The sequence below is a fragment of the Colobus angolensis genome, unplaced genomic scaffold, assembly GCF_000951035.1.
Source record: "Colobus angolensis palliatus isolate OR3802 unplaced genomic scaffold, Cang.pa_1.0 Scaffold336, whole genome shotgun sequence".
Lineage (NCBI taxonomy): Eukaryota > Metazoa > Chordata > Mammalia > Primates > Cercopithecidae > Colobus > Colobus angolensis.
In genome coordinates, this window is record NW_012116666.1 from 838,335 (window position 1) to 855,147 (window position 16,813).

Below are 16,813 nucleotides of genomic sequence, written 5' to 3' on the forward strand. Positions count from 1 at the left end.
TCTCTGATGTGTGCATGTAAACAAAGAGTGGAGCGAGAAACTTGGCCCCTGAGAAAGCACAAATGCTTAAAGTCAGTTACTGAGTTCAACAGACCTTCCTCCTGTGAGATCATAAACGACTTGGGTTCCAGATTTGCTTCCCTATAAAGACTTAGGAGCTCTGTGGCACTTACTGAAGTGAAAGTGAGGGTGTTCAGAGCTTGCGTCTGTAGTCACATGCTGATAAACATGGCAAATAACACCATCCTAATCCCCAGTGCCTATAGCAGTGCCCAGCATGTGCAAGTGCGCAGTGATATCTGTAGAATGAAGAGTGAACAGATGTCACACTGACCTAGCTGATGTGTGGGACAGACAGAGCTTTGGCCTGGTGGAGAGAGGCAGGGGACAAAGGCGCTGGCCCAGGCTCTGGAGTTCTGCAGTGGCGGGAGGGGAATGAACTGCTATGAAGGCACAGGGCAGACCTATGAAGAAGGCATGCCCTATGTGGGACACGAAAGCACTCCTTCCTGCTGCCTTGGTTCACAAGCATCAGAGTGAGGAAATGAGGGGGTCCTCACCCACCCTGCTCTCTGGAGGGCAGAAAGGGAAGAAACAGAGAAGATAGGCTCAGTTTTTCTGTCTAGGGGAGAAGAGTCATGCTTTTGTTCAGTTGTCCATCTGCCTCTTCTCCCTCTAAGGCCATGGGAGAGTGGAGGCCTGCCTGTCAACTTTCTCCCTATCAGCCATGCTACAGGAATGCCATTACCCCCCAAACTTGCCACATGTGGGTGCCTGAGTTTGCACTTGGTTCTGTTCCGGTGGCTGTTGCTAATCACGAAACTGAGGCTCCCACCTGTGCCAGTCTTTATTCCAGATACAAGACAAGCTGTTGGTTAGTGCCCATGGAACTGGACCACAGGGAGTCACCCCTGGCCATGGAGGTGACAAGCCAGAGGGCAAGAAGCCTACCTTAAACAAGCCCAGAAGTAGAAGACAGAAGAGATCTGGGTGTCCCATACCCTAAGAGGTTACCAGTAAGCACCTGAGTTTGGAAAACTTTTGAGACATTGCCAACTTCTTTTGCAACAGGGTGGAACTTTTCTGGTAAGAGCCACCAGTTTGGGTAATCTTAGCTTTTTTAGTCTCTCTATTCCTATAGATCCAAACTTTTGCCACACAGCCTTCTGAAAGAACAAACACATTGGGCCAATTCCCTTCCTAAAGAAAGACATTACCTCACCCAAACAACACATCTCTTCATTACTGAGAGCCAAAGAAACATTGAACTCTTACAAATATGCATAAGTTTTTTCAACCATCAGAAAAAAAGCAGGACAGGAATTATCAAAATGAAAATGATTACAGTTGACCCTAGAACAAAGCGGAGGTTGGGGGTGCCAACCCCCAGTCCAGCTGAAAATCCACATGTAACATTTGACTCCCCCAAAACTTAACTATGAATAGCCTACTGTTGGCCGGAAGCCTTACTGACAGCTGTAAACATTGGATTAACACATATTTTGTATGTCCTAAGTATTATATGCTGTATTCTTACAGTAAACTAGGCTAGAGAAAAGAAAATGCCATTCAAAATCATAAGGAAGATAAAATATTTTTACTATTCATGAAGGGGAAGTGGATCATCATGACGGTCTTCATCTTCATTGTCTTCACACTGAGTAGCCTGGGGGGAGGAGGAAGGGGAGGCGTTGTTGCTGTCTCAGGGGTGGCAGAGGCAGAAGAGGTGGAGGAGGTGGAAGGGGAGGCAGGTGTAACTTTTATTGAAAAAACATTCTTCTATGAGTGCACCTGTGTAGTTCAAACCCATGTTGTTCAAGGATCAAGTATAATAACTCTCAGGAGATGGTTTCTGGATATAATAAAACATGATTAATGAGTGATCTCTGCTAACCATGAAATGTCAGTGTTAAGATTCCAAAGGGAACAAAGGGGCTGACCATTCACTTTTCAACAACAGACAGGAATGTCCACGCCCATGGTGGAGGTGACTGGTGAACGTCTTTCCTCCTGAGCACTTTTCCTGCCAAGTCTAGGTCAACCTTAAGAATCCTCCTCGTAGGCAATTAGGGCAATTTTCCTGGCCAGCCTCTTTTCAATGCTCACCTCTGCTCCTCCCTGCTTCTCATGGGGTGACCATGCATTCAGTGAGCCTGTCCTGCCCTTCTGCCTACAACAGCGAGGCTGCTGTATTGTTCCCATGGAATGGTCAATGGACCACGGGGTCTTGTCCTCTCACATGGATCATCAGCCTCACCAAAGTTGGGAACATCAGATCCTCAGTCCAGGAATCTAGACTTGGAGAAGGAGACCATAATTAGTTGGTATGGGATACTTGAAATGGGAGAGCCAGGGAGAGCTGGGCTTAGGTGATGCTTTTTTTTTTTTTTTTTTTTACCATGGACATGTCCAGGCAGCAAATGCTAGCCTGTTGGCCCTGAGGGGCAGTGCAAATTGCTCCCCTGACAGCTGCCTCAATGCATAAAGGACTGTTTCTCTCATGTGACAGGCAGCCCAGAGGTAGGTGGTTGCTGGCTCTGGTGAACAGCTCAGGGGCACCATTAAGGACCTAGGCTCTTCTGGGTGTGTTTCTTAGACATTAAGGTGTATTCCTGTGGTCTTAAGATGCTGCTGCTCCATGCTTAACTCTTGGGTTCCAGGCAGAAGAAGGGGCAGGGCTAGCCCCATTTGTCCCTTTTATCAGAAATGCAAAAACTTTCCTAAAGGTCAAAATAATCTCTATATTTCTGTTTTTATCTTGTGCCAAAACACTGCCTATGGCTGTGTTAGCTTTGACAACTGGATGAGTAACACTGCTCTTTTCCAGCTCTCCAGGGGAGGGCAGCAAAAGAGAAGAAGGGGCCATCCCAGCAGGGTGTGCCATGTGAGCACGGAGGGGTGCAGAGACAGGACACTGTGAGGCACTAGGAAGCGGAGGGTGACTCTGCCCCTGTGTTCCCAGGTCTTTGTTCCAGTCCCTGTGAGGCCTGGCTGTACTTTCTGAGTCTGAGTTCTATAAGGTATCCCCACATCCTTCCAATGTATCCCTCCCTCATCCTCTGCCAGTTTTGGCGGATGTCTGTTTCCGGTAGCTGCATGATCTCTAAGGTGCTTTTCCTGCGGTGAACAAACTAGTCCACATTGCCTAACTTTACTGTCTCCACTGTCCCACCGGAATTAAAACCAGAGCTTCCCACCACGACAGAACAACTTCCCTTGCAACCCTTTTCTGAGTTGGCAGTGTCTTCTGTGCTCTCCTGGACTTGTGGGCAAGAAGGGGCTCAGCTACTTCCCACCCTGCTTTGCCCTTTTCAGACTATTCTTTCTTTGTTAACAAATTTATTTTTATTTTCTGTTTTCGTGGGTACATAACAGGTGTATATATTTGAGGCTATTCTTTCTTGATCACTCAGTAACCCTGATGTCCATCCCTGATCATCGCCCCCTTGTTTAACAATCCCTGGGCACCACATTCTTCCCTCTTAGCCTATTTCTTGTCCTCCTCTATCACCCTAATCCCCCAATTATAATCTTATTAATCTAAGTCCTGGTGCAAATCCCCTTCCTCCAAGAAGCCATCTCTGGTCAGTCCCATCTAATGGCACTTGTTCCTCCTCGCAGCCCAAGGCATGTGGTGGCTCTTCTGCAGCAGTGCTTTATAGTGGTCATTCGTTACACTTCCTCTCCCCCCTCCTAGATGATAACGCCTGTGCAGGCTGGCTCACTGTATTTCACCCTTGTTTTGTCACCACACTTGGCACCTGGCAGGCTTTCAGGAGATCTCTGTGGAAGGAGTTGAAACAGCATGGGACTGGGAAAAAGCACTGGACTAGAAGTAGGGTTTGCTTCTGGTTTGAGCTGCGAGGCACACTGTGGCTCCCTGCCAGCATCATGCGCTTCTTCTTCTATGCTGGCAGAGCCTGCTTTTGTTGAAATAAATGCCCTCCACGTGGGCCTGTGTTCCAATGGAAGTGAGCCTCATCCCCAATGCCAGGGTTGGGTGTGGATTCTGGTTGGTCTAACCTAGTGCTTCTCAACCAAGGGCTGTTTTGTCCTCCAGGGGGTATCAGTCACAATGTCTGGCAACATCGTTTATCATCACGACTAGGTGGGATACTACTGCCATCTAGTGGTGGCAGCCCAGAGATGCTGCTGAAACACCAGCGCACAGGACACGCCGCCCTCCACCTCCTAACAAAGAATTATCTAGCCCAAAATATAGGTGGCGCTGAGAAACCTGATCAAATTAATCATGGTGGTCCCACTCCAATAACTGGCTTCAGTACGATGAGAAACAAAGTCGGTCTGGTTGGCAGCTGGGTTGGAAGGTGGGGTGGGAGAACTGAAACTGAAACAAATACAACAATCAAAGCAGGCTTCACCATCACTTGAAAACAGAAAAACTGTACTGAACCTGTGCTATGCAGCACAAATGATCTAGCTCAGACCACTGTAACACCAACTACCTACGTGCTTCATGATACGGCCATGAGCTGACCTCCTGGTAACTCCGAATGGACTTACATATCCCAGAGATAAGGTCGCTGGTTCCTCCAGTGACTCCCCTTGTTAACGGATTCTGACCAATCCCCAGCAAGACTATCTATGGACTAACTCCAGCCCCCAAACCCCACAAGGAATCTCCCATGACTCCCTCATTTTGGGGAGCCTCACAGGTCCTCTGGTGCATTTCTTTGTTGCAGCAAGTTCAGTAAACCCAACCTACTGCCATTATTTTTCTTATGAATGTGTCCCTGGTTGCTTGCAGTGCGTGGGCTTTAACACTGGGCATGGAACACAAATAGCTCCAATACAATGGGTTCAAATGTTATGGCTGGGGCATGTTTAAAGTGCCTTGAAGACAAAGAGGAAGATGTTCTGCTTGGGAAATCGGGAGAAGAATTTTCAGCAAGGATACTTGAAGTGGGTCCTGAATGATAAACATAATTGGCCAAGTGGAAGTGAAGAAGAGTGTATCACAGGAAGAAGGAACCTCAAGGACAAGGCAGCCAGGCATGAGATTAGACATGGTAAGTCATCCTGAGTGTCTGAAATGGGGGTTGCGGAGCAAGAGGTACAGTCCAGACAGGCAGGAAGGCGTCAGGCCATACAGCACTTTGTTAACACTATCCCTGATTTAATGGCTGTACTGGCTATTCTCAATGACACAGAATGATGTAAAATGTTGCCGAGACTTGAATTATTACCTGGGACCTCTGGAGAACTGGATTTGCACAGCTCTCCACTTCCCTCAAGCTGCTTCTTCAGCTCTTTGAATGAATAAAAAACATTCACACGGAATTCTAGTGCCATCTAGCACTTAAAAAGGTAATGGCATGTTTCTATCAGGAAAGCCTCCAAGAGTAAATTATTTCTGTTAGTAACACTGCATTTTGAACGTGGCTTTTCCAGACATGATTCTTCGTGCCATTGGTAACAGGCTTTGATTTCTTCTGCCTGGAAACACTCCCTGTCACTTCCTCCAGATTCGATTTCTCTTTCAATCCCTTTGCCTGTCAAATGCTCTCACAAGATCCAATTCTTCCCCTTTGAAGCAATTATTACGTTTGATAATTTTACATGTCTATTTTATGACGATGATCTGATTAAAGTCATCTTTCCCACTAGCTTAATTTCCATCAGGAGGGGGCCTTGTCTGTGATTTGCCCACCATCATCTCCCAGCACCTGGGAACATTTCTGGTTCACTGCAATACTGTTGAAAGAACGCTGCCACTCTATGCTTTCTTAAACTTTGTTAGTGATAATTTCTACTTCTACCTGGCCTTTGCTTAAGGGTAATCCTTAATATACTTTATCAAAACTTAATAAACTTTATCAAATGTCTGTGGTAACGGTCACAAAAAGATTTAACACTCAACATCTGGCCTTAACCAGAGGGAAACATTTTCTGGCCCAAGTTTTCCCCTTAACCGGGATGAGTCGGGGAAGGATGTAATTTTCAGGCAGAGGTGACTTCGTTCCAAGGGTGTGAATGCATTATTTTTGACGCTGCCCGTAAGAGCAGGGTCGCTGACATTTCATAAACAGCGCCATCCTCTCTAACGATAAAAGTGGCCAACATCTCCGGCCAGCAATTCCCAAGTGCGTCATGAGCATTCCCGTCCTCAGAAACATAAGACGAAGGCGGCATGCGCAGGGACTGGGCTAGGCGAGCCCGAGGTGGAACCACTCGTGTTCTGGGCCCCGGAATCCGAGACGGGCGGGGACCTTGGCAGCTCCCAGTGCTCGCTCTCAGCGATTTCCGAGCGCCGCTCCCGGACGCTCAAAATTCGCCTCCGAGCGCCGAAGAGCGAGGCGCTGCAGACCGCCCGCCCATGAGGCCGGAAGGGGCGGGACAACGCTGCGGATTGGTCCCTGGGCGCAACGTCATTTCCGCGCGCCGGGGAGGGCGGTCCTGGAGCGTGAGCCGTTGCTGCTCACTGTGGGGTAGTGGCTGCTGGGGAGGCTGGCGCTCGTACCATGAGCGAGGCGGACGGGCTGCGACAGCGCCGGCCTCTGCGGCCGCAGGTCGTCACGGACGATGATGGCCAGGCCCCGGAGGCTAAGGACGGCAGGTAGGCCGGACTCCCAGACCGGGCGCTGGAGCCGGGCAGCGAGGAGTGGAGGGCGATCCTCCTGGACAGCGGCGCCGGCAGTAACAGTAACCTGGGGATGTGGTGCAGAGCGCCTTGTCCGAGCCCTCTCGTTTCATCCCCAAGAAAAACTCATTTTTCTGAGGAGGGAGCAGACTCCGACAAGGCGGATGTACCTGCCAGATCTTTGAGGTTCGGGTGCACCCAGCGCCCAGTCGCCGCGTTATCCTCGGCTCTCCGGGACCCGAGACCGTCTCGCGCCGTCCTGCGCCTTCCCTCCTCTCACTCCTGCCCCACCCTGCAGCGCGGTTGCTTCCTCGCCTTTCCATCGCTCCCCTCGCGCTGTCATTCCTTTGGCTCATCTGATCCCCCTGGGCACAGCTACCTGGCCAGTGTCTTGCGTCTTCCTGGTCCCCCGCTCGCACTTTCTCGACGGGAGGAGGTCCCACGAGATGCTGGGGTCCTGCCTCGTTATCCGGCGAAGAGATGGCTTTTACACTTGCTCTTCTGCACCTGCCCCCCTCACGCTGCGTGACCGGTCCTCACCGCGATTCTTGGAAAGAGTGGAGAACAGAAGTGACATTGTAGGCAATTGTTGTGAGAATTCAGCCTTGCGGTTTTTCCCGATAGTGATGGAGAAACATAGGAAACTGTAGTTGTTGACACCTCAGAAATACCAGGTTTTGTCCTTTAGCTTCCTCTACCATCTTCTAGAATATAAGAATGCTATGTTTTGTTAGCTAAAAACTGAATCATGATCCCCAAATACAGATTTCAATGTAAGATACTTAAAATTTACTTTTCAATTATGTGTCCTGAATTTCGTAAGTTTTAAGTTTCAGGGAGAATCAAGAGGCCCCATAGACCAAGCTTGAAGCTGTGGAACAGATTGACACATATTTGATAGAAGTACTGGAAATATTTGTTCAGTAGTGTGCCAAGAGGTGGTGGGGTACATATGAATGAGAGGCAGTTTTTGCCCCTGTAGACTGAGTTTATTGACTGATGATGAGAGGAACACATTTAAAGGAGAACGATGGCAGGGAGGAGCATTTAGGTTCTAGAGAGGCAATTTAGAGAGAAGACTTTGCGGTGATAGTTGACCCCTTGGGCCAGTGAAAAGATCGGGAAGATGCTCCCATATATCCTGACCAACCATCCTGGGTTGCCCTGGACTGGGGTTTCCCAGGATGTAGAACTTTAAGTGCTAAACCCGGGCAAACTGGGACAATTTGGTCACCCTACTTACTGTGAATGAATCATCTGTTGATGGTTGAGGAGCCATTTAGAATGGACATGCAAGAATTGGCAACACTGTCCTACGGAAATCTTGAAAACAAGTCATTTTTATCTGAGAAATGAAAGAGCAATGGCCTGAGTTTGTCATTAGGTACTGTGCGTTGAAAACCAGGGCATACAGCCCCTGAGAGCACTGGTTAGGTGGTCCCAACTCTCAAGTCTGCTGGCTCCCACCTCTGGCCCCAGGGCAGAGCGGTAGACTCAATTGTTTTTTTCAGGTTCTCTGTGGGGATTTCTTCCTTAATGACTAAGTAAATCTGATTCTAAAGTCATCATTTACTGCTTGATCTTTTCCAGTGTGCCTTGTACATTTGTGTTTAGTTATTTCCTTGACTTCCCTGTCCATGAACATTGTTGCTGTTTCCCTGTGTTTGTCCTTGTTTATCCCTTTTCTGTGTATCTGTAATGATCTCTTTCAAAGTGAGGTCTTGTCACCACCCTTCCTTTCTGCAGTTATTATTGTAATATGTAACTGTTTTTCTTGTTTTTCTTCTGCAGCTCTCCTGTATTTTTCATTTCTTTTGTGGTCATTTCTAGTAGTTCGTGTATTTCTTGATTACCTTAAAAGTCGAGGGTTCAACAGAAGCCAGGAAGGCCTGTGTATAGTGGGTGAAGTAAAGGAATCTAAATTCAGAAGTAAAAACACGGAACTGTTAGAATAAACTTTAGCACTTTAGATGTGCTAAATAGAATAAAGGAAGCCTTGAAAGACATGTTACTAAACTGACAGAACTAAGACATAGATTTTAGCAGTGGTAGGGACCCCTAGCAATATGTTGGCTGGTCTCCCAAGTCTTGGCGTGAAAAGTGGGTGTTTGCTGTGTTTTGCCGATGAGGTCATTGAGGTCTGTGTGTGCGAGTTAGTTTATATGAAGTTACAGAGAACAGAGTCAAAAGAGAAATGAATGAAGAAGGATAGAACCGGTAGCTGAACAATGATTGAGAAGTGTATTTTTTAAATTGTGCTTTGGAAATAAGATTTTATGCCAAAGTTCTTGAATTACTGTATTTAAGATATAATGGAGAATTTGATTGGTAAATTCTTTTATTCAGTGTGGAACATAGATGAGCTAAGCACTTTAACATACCAGTGCAAGCTTATAATTATTATTTGACATTGATTTCCCAAATGCTTTAGAAACTTAATTGTATTCTGTGGAACTATTCCTTTCTCTTTGGAACACAGTTCTATCTAGGAAGAGAACTGTTTAATGTCCATATATGACTGTTTAGGGATGCAGAATAAATACATTGAGGATTTAATATATTTCAGTACATTAAATTCCGTATAATTCTGCTTTTTCAATAAACTGAAGGATTTTAGTCTAATTAAAAGTCTCTGCTAGGTCCATTTTCCTTTTTCCTCTTGAAGACTGAAGAGTAAGGGAGGAAGTGTGGAGAAACAGATGGGGCATTCAGGAGTTCATGAGGAGTCAGGCAGCTGGAGTGTTTGTCTCAGCTTTGCCCCAGGTGTGTATTTTCAGATGGCTTTTTAAACTTGTTTCTTGATTTCTTAATTTTTTTTCAAGGATAAAGTGATGAATCTAGGAGCCCCAGTTTAAAGGATTGTGAAAAATGAACAAATTCAAGATGCTGTCACTAAAAAAGATGGGTTGATACTGTTTGACTTTCTCAGGCTCCATGGATTTGGGGCTGTCAGGTTTTCCACAACAATCACAGGTAAATTTTGATCTCTTGGAGTCTGCTTGTTGGGACTTCAGTTCAGGACCCAAGGCCCTGATGTCCTGTGTGGAGAGTTAGAGCATACCCTTCAAAATCTGCCAAATTGGCTGGCGAATCTACAGAAGATTGTGTAAATCATGGCCCAGCCAACAGCAGTTGTCAAATCCTGTTGCATCACTGTGGTTGTGCTCTTGCCTTTAGAGAGTATAGGCAATTTCAGAGTGCAGATGTCCTCATGGAGATGGGCATCCCTCCAGGCTCTTCCGAGAGATTGGGGCAAACAAACTGATTTCTCAGACTGCACCTGGGAAATAAGTTGCCAGCATTCCTGGATGTGTCAGCACAGGTTGGGAACCTGCAGTGCTTTGTCAGTGAAAATGGATAGGGATCGATACAGTGTCCTTTATTTAAGTTAAAAAAAGAGTAAGAGGGAGGCAGACACCAAGAAAAGACAAGAATTGTAGTTAACTGTGAGTTTACAGAAAGCAACACTGACCAGGGCCTGCCAAAAAGTTAATGAACCTTGGGCTAAAATAAGTGTGGCACCCAGAGCAGGGGTCCAGGACCTGGGCTTACCTCGTTTGTATAACAAGCTAACTCCTTTTCAAGTGCTCAGGAAGCACACATGGCTAGTAGCTATTGTATTTCCATCATTGCAGAAAGTTCCATTGGACAGTGCTGCTCAAGGAGTTTTGTTTAAATTTAAGCTAGTATTTCTACTATGTGAGCACAGAACGTTGCAGTGGAGGCTGGATGCTGATCGGGTGAGGTTGGGGAGATGTTGGTGAAGTTTTGACTGGGAAGGGAGCTGGATAGAGTGAGTGGTGTCCAGCTGCACATGAGGAACAACAGATGAAAAAGTTTGCAGGCCCGCCCTGCACCTACCAAACCAGAATCTCTGGTTTCTGGAACCCATCCAGAAGTTGGCTGCCTTTGGGAACAGTTGCCTGAGTGGCCTCTAAATTCTTCTCCAGCTTTAAGAGAGTGTTACTGCTAGATCCCCCAGCACTGGGACACAAATCTTTGTCTCTGGACTTTTGGCCTCCTTTCTGGCTGTAAGCCCCGGCTTTCAGTCCTGGCTGGACTTTTTGTTTGGGACATAATTGAGACTTTAACTATTGTGTGAAGGGGCAACCAGATATTTAAATGGGGTGCCACCAGCTCTGAATCAGATTACCACATCAAGATTTTAAAAATGTAAGCTGCAGTGTGGTAAAGTAGAGGTCACAATGTTGGAGTCAAGACAGATGAGGAAAATCTGCCTTAGGTAGAATCAGGTTAGACAAAGACAAACAAAGTAGCGCTTTGGCCAGATTGTTACTGTTTGTAGTGACGGTCATAAGGTGAAAACACAATGCACCTTCCCTAGAGGTACTCTCCTCTAGTGGGAGTGGGGTGGGTGATGGCATCAGCTTCCTTTAAGGACAGGAACATCCCTGTTGGACTCAGTACCAGACTGCAGTGAGGGCAGCTCTCAGGGCTGGCAGCCACACATCTTCACCATCCACCTTTCTGTGTGCTTGTCTCTCTTTGGGATTCACACCGTCAGAAGCGTTTCTGTCATTTACTTGTAACCAGCCCTGCTTTATTGTACAAGTACTTCATTTCTGTTGTGTTGGAAGACTTTAGGTCACTTAAAGAAAATCACTTGGGTTGAAGTGTGTCCTAGCCACTGACGTGGCAGTTTGCATAGTGGAGTCACTGACTTTTTTTTTTTTTTTTTAACATCTTTATTGAGATATAATTCACATACCATAAAATTAACCTACTTAAAATGTTCAAATCAGTGATTTTTAGTATAATGGCCAGTTTTGCAGTAATTACCACAATCTAAGTTTAGAACATTCTTGTCACTGTCACCTTTCTTTTTAGTTGAGGTGAAATTCACATAACATACAATTAACCATTTTAAAGGGCACAGTTCAGTGATATTTAGTGTATTCACAATGTTGGGCAACCACCAGGTCTCTCTGCTTTCAAAACTACTTCATCACCCCATAAAAGCAAGGTGTTTGCCTTGTACCGATTAAGTAATCACTCTCATTTCCCCTCCCACACAAATGTTCAACAGGTGAGTGGGGCTGGACGTGGTTGCTCATGCCTACTCATTTCAGGGTGCACTTTGGGAGGCTAAGGTGGGAAGACTGAGGCCAGGAGTTCAAGACCAGCCTGGAGAACGTAGCAAGATGTTTTTTCTACAAAAAGTAAAATAATTAGCCAGGTATGATGCACAACTGTAGTCCTAGCTACTTTGGGAGGCTGAGACAGGGGGATCACTTGAGCCCAGGAGTCTCCAGCCTGGTTGACATACTGAGACCATGTCTTTATATTTAAAAAACAAAAAATCAGATGAGTGGGCAGCAAGTTGTATATACATACATAATCAACTGGTAAAAGGAACCATGTACATATACATACTGCAACTTAGATGGGCCTAGAAAACCACACTGAATGAAAGAAGCTAGTCACAAAAGGACACGTATTGTATGATTCCGCTTATGTGAAATGCCTAGAATAGGCAAATCGCCATGAATTTTCACAGAGCTTTCAAACTCCAGCTCTGAGGGCTCTAGGTCTGGGCATCCTCCACTCCCTCCTCTTGCTCTTGGCAGGCAGCGCTTCTAATGGTGATCGCAGCCGTAGAGTCACATCTGGCTCTCAGTCGCGCTTTTTCAGCTCTTGCGTTCTCTGTGGGAAAGCCGCTTGAGCCTTTCCCTGCCCCCTTCCCTCATTTGTGAAAGAGAGAGAGACCTGGTTCCATCTGGTTGCCCACGTAAAGCACATTTCTTGGCACACTCTCATTTTGACTGTTTGCCATTCCTCTTTTCCTGGCCCTTACTCCTTTCCCTGCTACAGACCTCTCAGGTTGCCTGAGCCTGCCATTGTGTCAGGTCATAGTTCTGTTCTTTGTAGACATTTTTATGCCTGTGGTGCTTATACGCTTGACTGATATAAGTCAGTCACATTAGAAGATTATTTGGTCCTGGGGTTTGGAGACAGGACTGGGAGGGAGAGGTTGACCTGACTTTTGCCTTCATTCTCACTTGCCCTCTTCTAGGAACTTGGGGTCTCTTGGCCTCTCCCTGCTTGGGTCTGTGGCATTTTGTTTGGGTTTGTAGGGCGTGGACCACCTCCTTTCCCACCTAATAAAAGGGGTAAGGACTGTCTATGTGGCATTTTACCTGGCCTTAGGTGTACGGGGTGAGCTCTGAACCCCTTATGAGTGAAGAGGAGGAAGTTAGGGACAAAATTCATTTTTGGAAGATTATTAGAAGAAAAATAGACACAGAATTCTCATCAGCAAAGGGAAATGCCTAAGGAAGAAGGCAGTGGTTAACACTGCCCTCGGGCCTGTTCTGCTCTGGAGGAGGAAGCCGCAGGAGTAACCGGGCCTTGCTTTGATCACTGTGCTTGGAAATGTCCTCACCTGGGTCTAGTTTCAGTGTTTAGAAGCTCTGCTTTCCACATAACTGCAGGACATGATTCAGCCAAGCTTTCTACCACTGTGTTACAGGATCCACTTTGCTCCAGTTTCCAATCCCATGCCCCTGACATCCTTCCGCCCCCTCCCCAGCAGTGCCAACAGTCTTTGTGCCCAGTTAGGTGTTCTCCAAGGCGGTGTTTTTTTCCTGCTATGCTCCTCTCTTCCTTCTGAGACCTCACGAGCCGAGTCTTTTAACATCCATAGTTTTACTACTGTGTTCAAGGAAGTCTAGGCTTTTTCTGTGCTGCTCCTCAAAATTCTTCCTTCCTTAACCCACAACTCTATTCTAAAGCTACTTCCACATTTTTTTAGATATTTGTTACAGCAGCACCCCACTTGTAGGGTGCTGGAAACTAGTTTACTTAGAAAACTGTTAATTTTTATGGCTGCCATTAACAATTTACCACACAATGAGTGTCCTGAACAACACAAATTTATTATATAATAGTTCCGTAGGTCAGAAGTCCTGGGCAGGTCTCACTGTGTTAAGATCAGGGTGTCAGTAGGGCTTTGTTTCTGGAGGCTCTGGGGAGACTCTGTTTCCTGCCCACTCAGGTTGGTGGCAGAACCCAGCGCTCTGCAGAGGTGCTGTCCATGCGAGGGACACTTTGTGAAAGCTGCTCCCTCTTCTTCCCCTTGGTCTTTCCTTTGTCTTATTTCCACCTACCCCAGTAGAAATAGAGGGATTTATTTTCTTTTCTGCTTTGTTCGTTTGTAGAATCATGCATGTTCAGGAAGTTACCCTGCCCAACACCCCATTTCACACTGGGGGAAACTGTGGGTTTTGGAGTGGAGAAACTGGCCTGCAGTTCCCTGGCCGGTTGTTGGGAAAGAGGACTTGGCCTATATGTTTCTACACCATATCCGGAACAGAGTTTAACACGTCTAAGTGGCAGAAGACTACCCTTCTGTCAAAAATCAAACCCTGCCCACTTAAATCAAGTCTGTTTTGTTAAGTGTGAGTCTTGACTTTTTTCTTCATCAACGCTTTAATTTTTTTGATGGAAGAAAAAAATTCTACCTTAGGAACTCATAATTTTAATTGTTTTAAGTTAATATTAATGTCAAGCATTTAGTATATTTGAGTTCAATTCATGTAAGCTAGTAATGATCCTATGAGGTTTATTAGTAGGAAGAGGCCAGATGTTTTCACTTGTTTGCCAGGTGAGAAATACTGTATTTGAAGATTGGTTCAGAGATATTTAAGGCACTACTGGTCATTTGTCCAAAAACTTCACCCAGGATTCCCAGGGAAGCTTTCACAGCTTCCCAAGGGTTTAGGAGTGGTGTCTTTGAATTATAATTTTATAGATCCTATGTGGATAACTGTCAGTATCTGCCAGACTTCTATTAGGTTGAAGAGCTGGGATTTCCTTTTGAATTCTTAAAAGTAGGCTGGGAAAAATGATTGGGGAATTGGATCCTCAGGAAGTTGTTCTGCTTCCATTTCCTTCAATAATTTAGCTGTCTCTTTTATCTGTGAGAATCTTAGGGCTGCACAGTACTGAGTGTTGCTGCTTTGAATCCATCCACAGGAAATCGTAGATTTTGAGAATTACCCACCTTTTCTGTGGATGAGTGTGTATCATTTACATCATTAGAACTCTTTTTCCCCATGACATTTTGTGTTCATCAGTTCTTTGAGTTTGCCTTCTTTAAAACCCTGCTAGAGGATTCGAGATCTGGAAAGTAACTGATCCAACGTATCCCACACAGGGGAAGCTGGAAGATTAAAAAGAAGAACAACAACAAAAGTGTGTTTGCCAATCCTAGCAAACAGTGCTAAAGTTTAATCACAGGCCAGAGGTCGGCCACCTTGCAGTGGGGAAACTGGATGAGTGTCCCTGCTCCTGCCCAGAGGGCTTTCGGACTGGCCAACCTTGTCACTGTCTGAGACTCAGCTGATTGACTTTGTATCTTTTATTTCTGGCAGCTCCTTTAGCGGCAGAGTTTTCCGAGTGACCTTCTTGATGCTGGCTGTTTCTCTCACTGTTCCCCTGCTTGGAGCCATGATGCTGCTGGAATCTCCTATAGATCCACAGCCTCTCAGGTAGGCTGCCCCGCAGTCCTCAGGAGGGATTGCTTGACAAAACGTAATAGGCTGAAATAATTCCCAAGGAAAGGAGGGTAATTAAATCAGTCTGATCTGAAAGGTAAGTTAGGAGAAACGCAGTTTTGTGATTTGTTTAGTACTTGGGTTTTTATGCTGAATTAGATGTTACTCAGGAAATATGCACGGTATTTTCCCTGTCATTGTTTTAAAAAAACTGCATAAACCAAAAACAAAAATTCAAAATTAGAGAAGCTTAATAATCATTAGAGACAGTCAACCATAATTCATTTCAAGTAGCAAAAATACACACGAATGGAGCTTCAGTTACCCATTTAAATTTTATAAGTAACTGATTTTCTGCAAAACCTATAATTAGTGTTCATTTTTTCCTGAGTTACCTTTCACCAATAGAGATCTATGAGTAACGCAGTCCATTATAATTTGAAAAAAGTATTGTATATGTAGGGCCCTCTGAAATAGATTCATGTTTATAACTATAGTGGTACAGAGCCAGGCTCTCATCAATGTGACGATCTGTGACTTCCATGTTGACCTAGTTGCAGGTGGGTTGTGCCATCTGATTCAGTAATTTTCTGGTTCCCCTTGCAACTGCTGATGGAGTGAAGCCATCTGAAGCTTATTTTAAATGAGTTAGTCCATGTAAGACTTGAAAAACTTCAGATAAGAATCATATGTAGTTAAAGAGTGAATATAACATACTAACTGAATAGTGTTTTATCCATAAAAATTAAGGCTTTATATTGGATCCAATTCACTAAGAATGTAGAGCACACGGTTCTGATCTTAGATTGACATGTGTAGCTGAGTGAACTTTTTGTTGTTGGATTTAGAATAGTAAAGGCACAAGGTGCTGTAAACATACAGTTTGCTCATTAGGATTGAGAATGGGTGAAGGACTGGGGACTCTAGTCAGCCCCAAGAATGTCAGCTCTGTAATTCCTAGTGTGCCAGTGGATCCTCAGATGCATTTTTCTGCCTGAGCCAGGCCTGAGGACATCCTGTCGCCAAAGGAGGGGCGTCGGGCGGGCGGGGGGGGGCGGTCCCCTGATGTGTTGAGGGAGGGGCTTCTCTCTTTCTAACCCTTCTCAACAGAGCAGGATGGCTCATTCTACCCAAAGAGAAACTGACCTGGGCCTTCTTGGATAGTCCAGTTGGCTAAGGTGGGGGAGTGAACTGTGTCTGCAGTCGGGGATTAGAAGCTTGGGTTGGGGGGCTGGCCTTGGAAAAGGAGGCTGAGGTTGAGTTTTGAGTTGGAGAGAGAGAGGTTGGAGTCTCAGTGATTGCAGACCTTTGATCTCAGGAAAGATGAATGTTTATGTGGAAAGAGTGGTGAAGAAATGCACTGGGAAATGGGTTATGTAGCCCTGGCCAGACACTGAAAGGAAGCAGGGCCCACTGGGGATTGGAAGTTGTTTGTACAAAGTGAGTTCTGACTGTTGAGTAGAAGAGCCTGATGAGGAAGGAAAGGAAGAGAAGCAGTGGAACTATCGGAGCCAAGAGGGGCCTCTCTCCTGGGCTCAGCTTTCGGAATGGCAATGGAACCGTCACAGCCAACAGGGACCACTCTCCTGGGCTCAGCTTTCGGAATGGCAGTGGAACTGTCACAGCCAACAGGGACCTCTCTCCTGGGCTCAGCTTTTGGCAGTGGAACCGTCGCAGCCAACAGGGACCTCTCTCC

The 16,813-nt window shown here is 45.8% G+C and overlaps 1 protein-coding gene across 1 annotated transcript in view; it reads left to right on the plus strand.

Moving 5' to 3' along the window:
- Positions 1–6,192: 6,192 nt before the first annotated feature.
- The window catches only part of APMAP (adipocyte plasma membrane associated protein), a 27,751-nt gene continuing 17,130 nt past the window's right edge, over positions 6,193–16,813 (plus strand). Inside the window, exons 1-2 of the mRNA XM_011952180.1 lie at positions 6,193–6,577; positions 14,995–15,111. Coding sequence (XP_011807570.1) covers positions 6,483–6,577; positions 14,995–15,111 — 212 coding nt within the window. The 5' untranslated portion in view covers positions 6,193–6,482. The remainder of the gene's footprint in view (positions 6,578–14,994; positions 15,112–16,813) is intronic.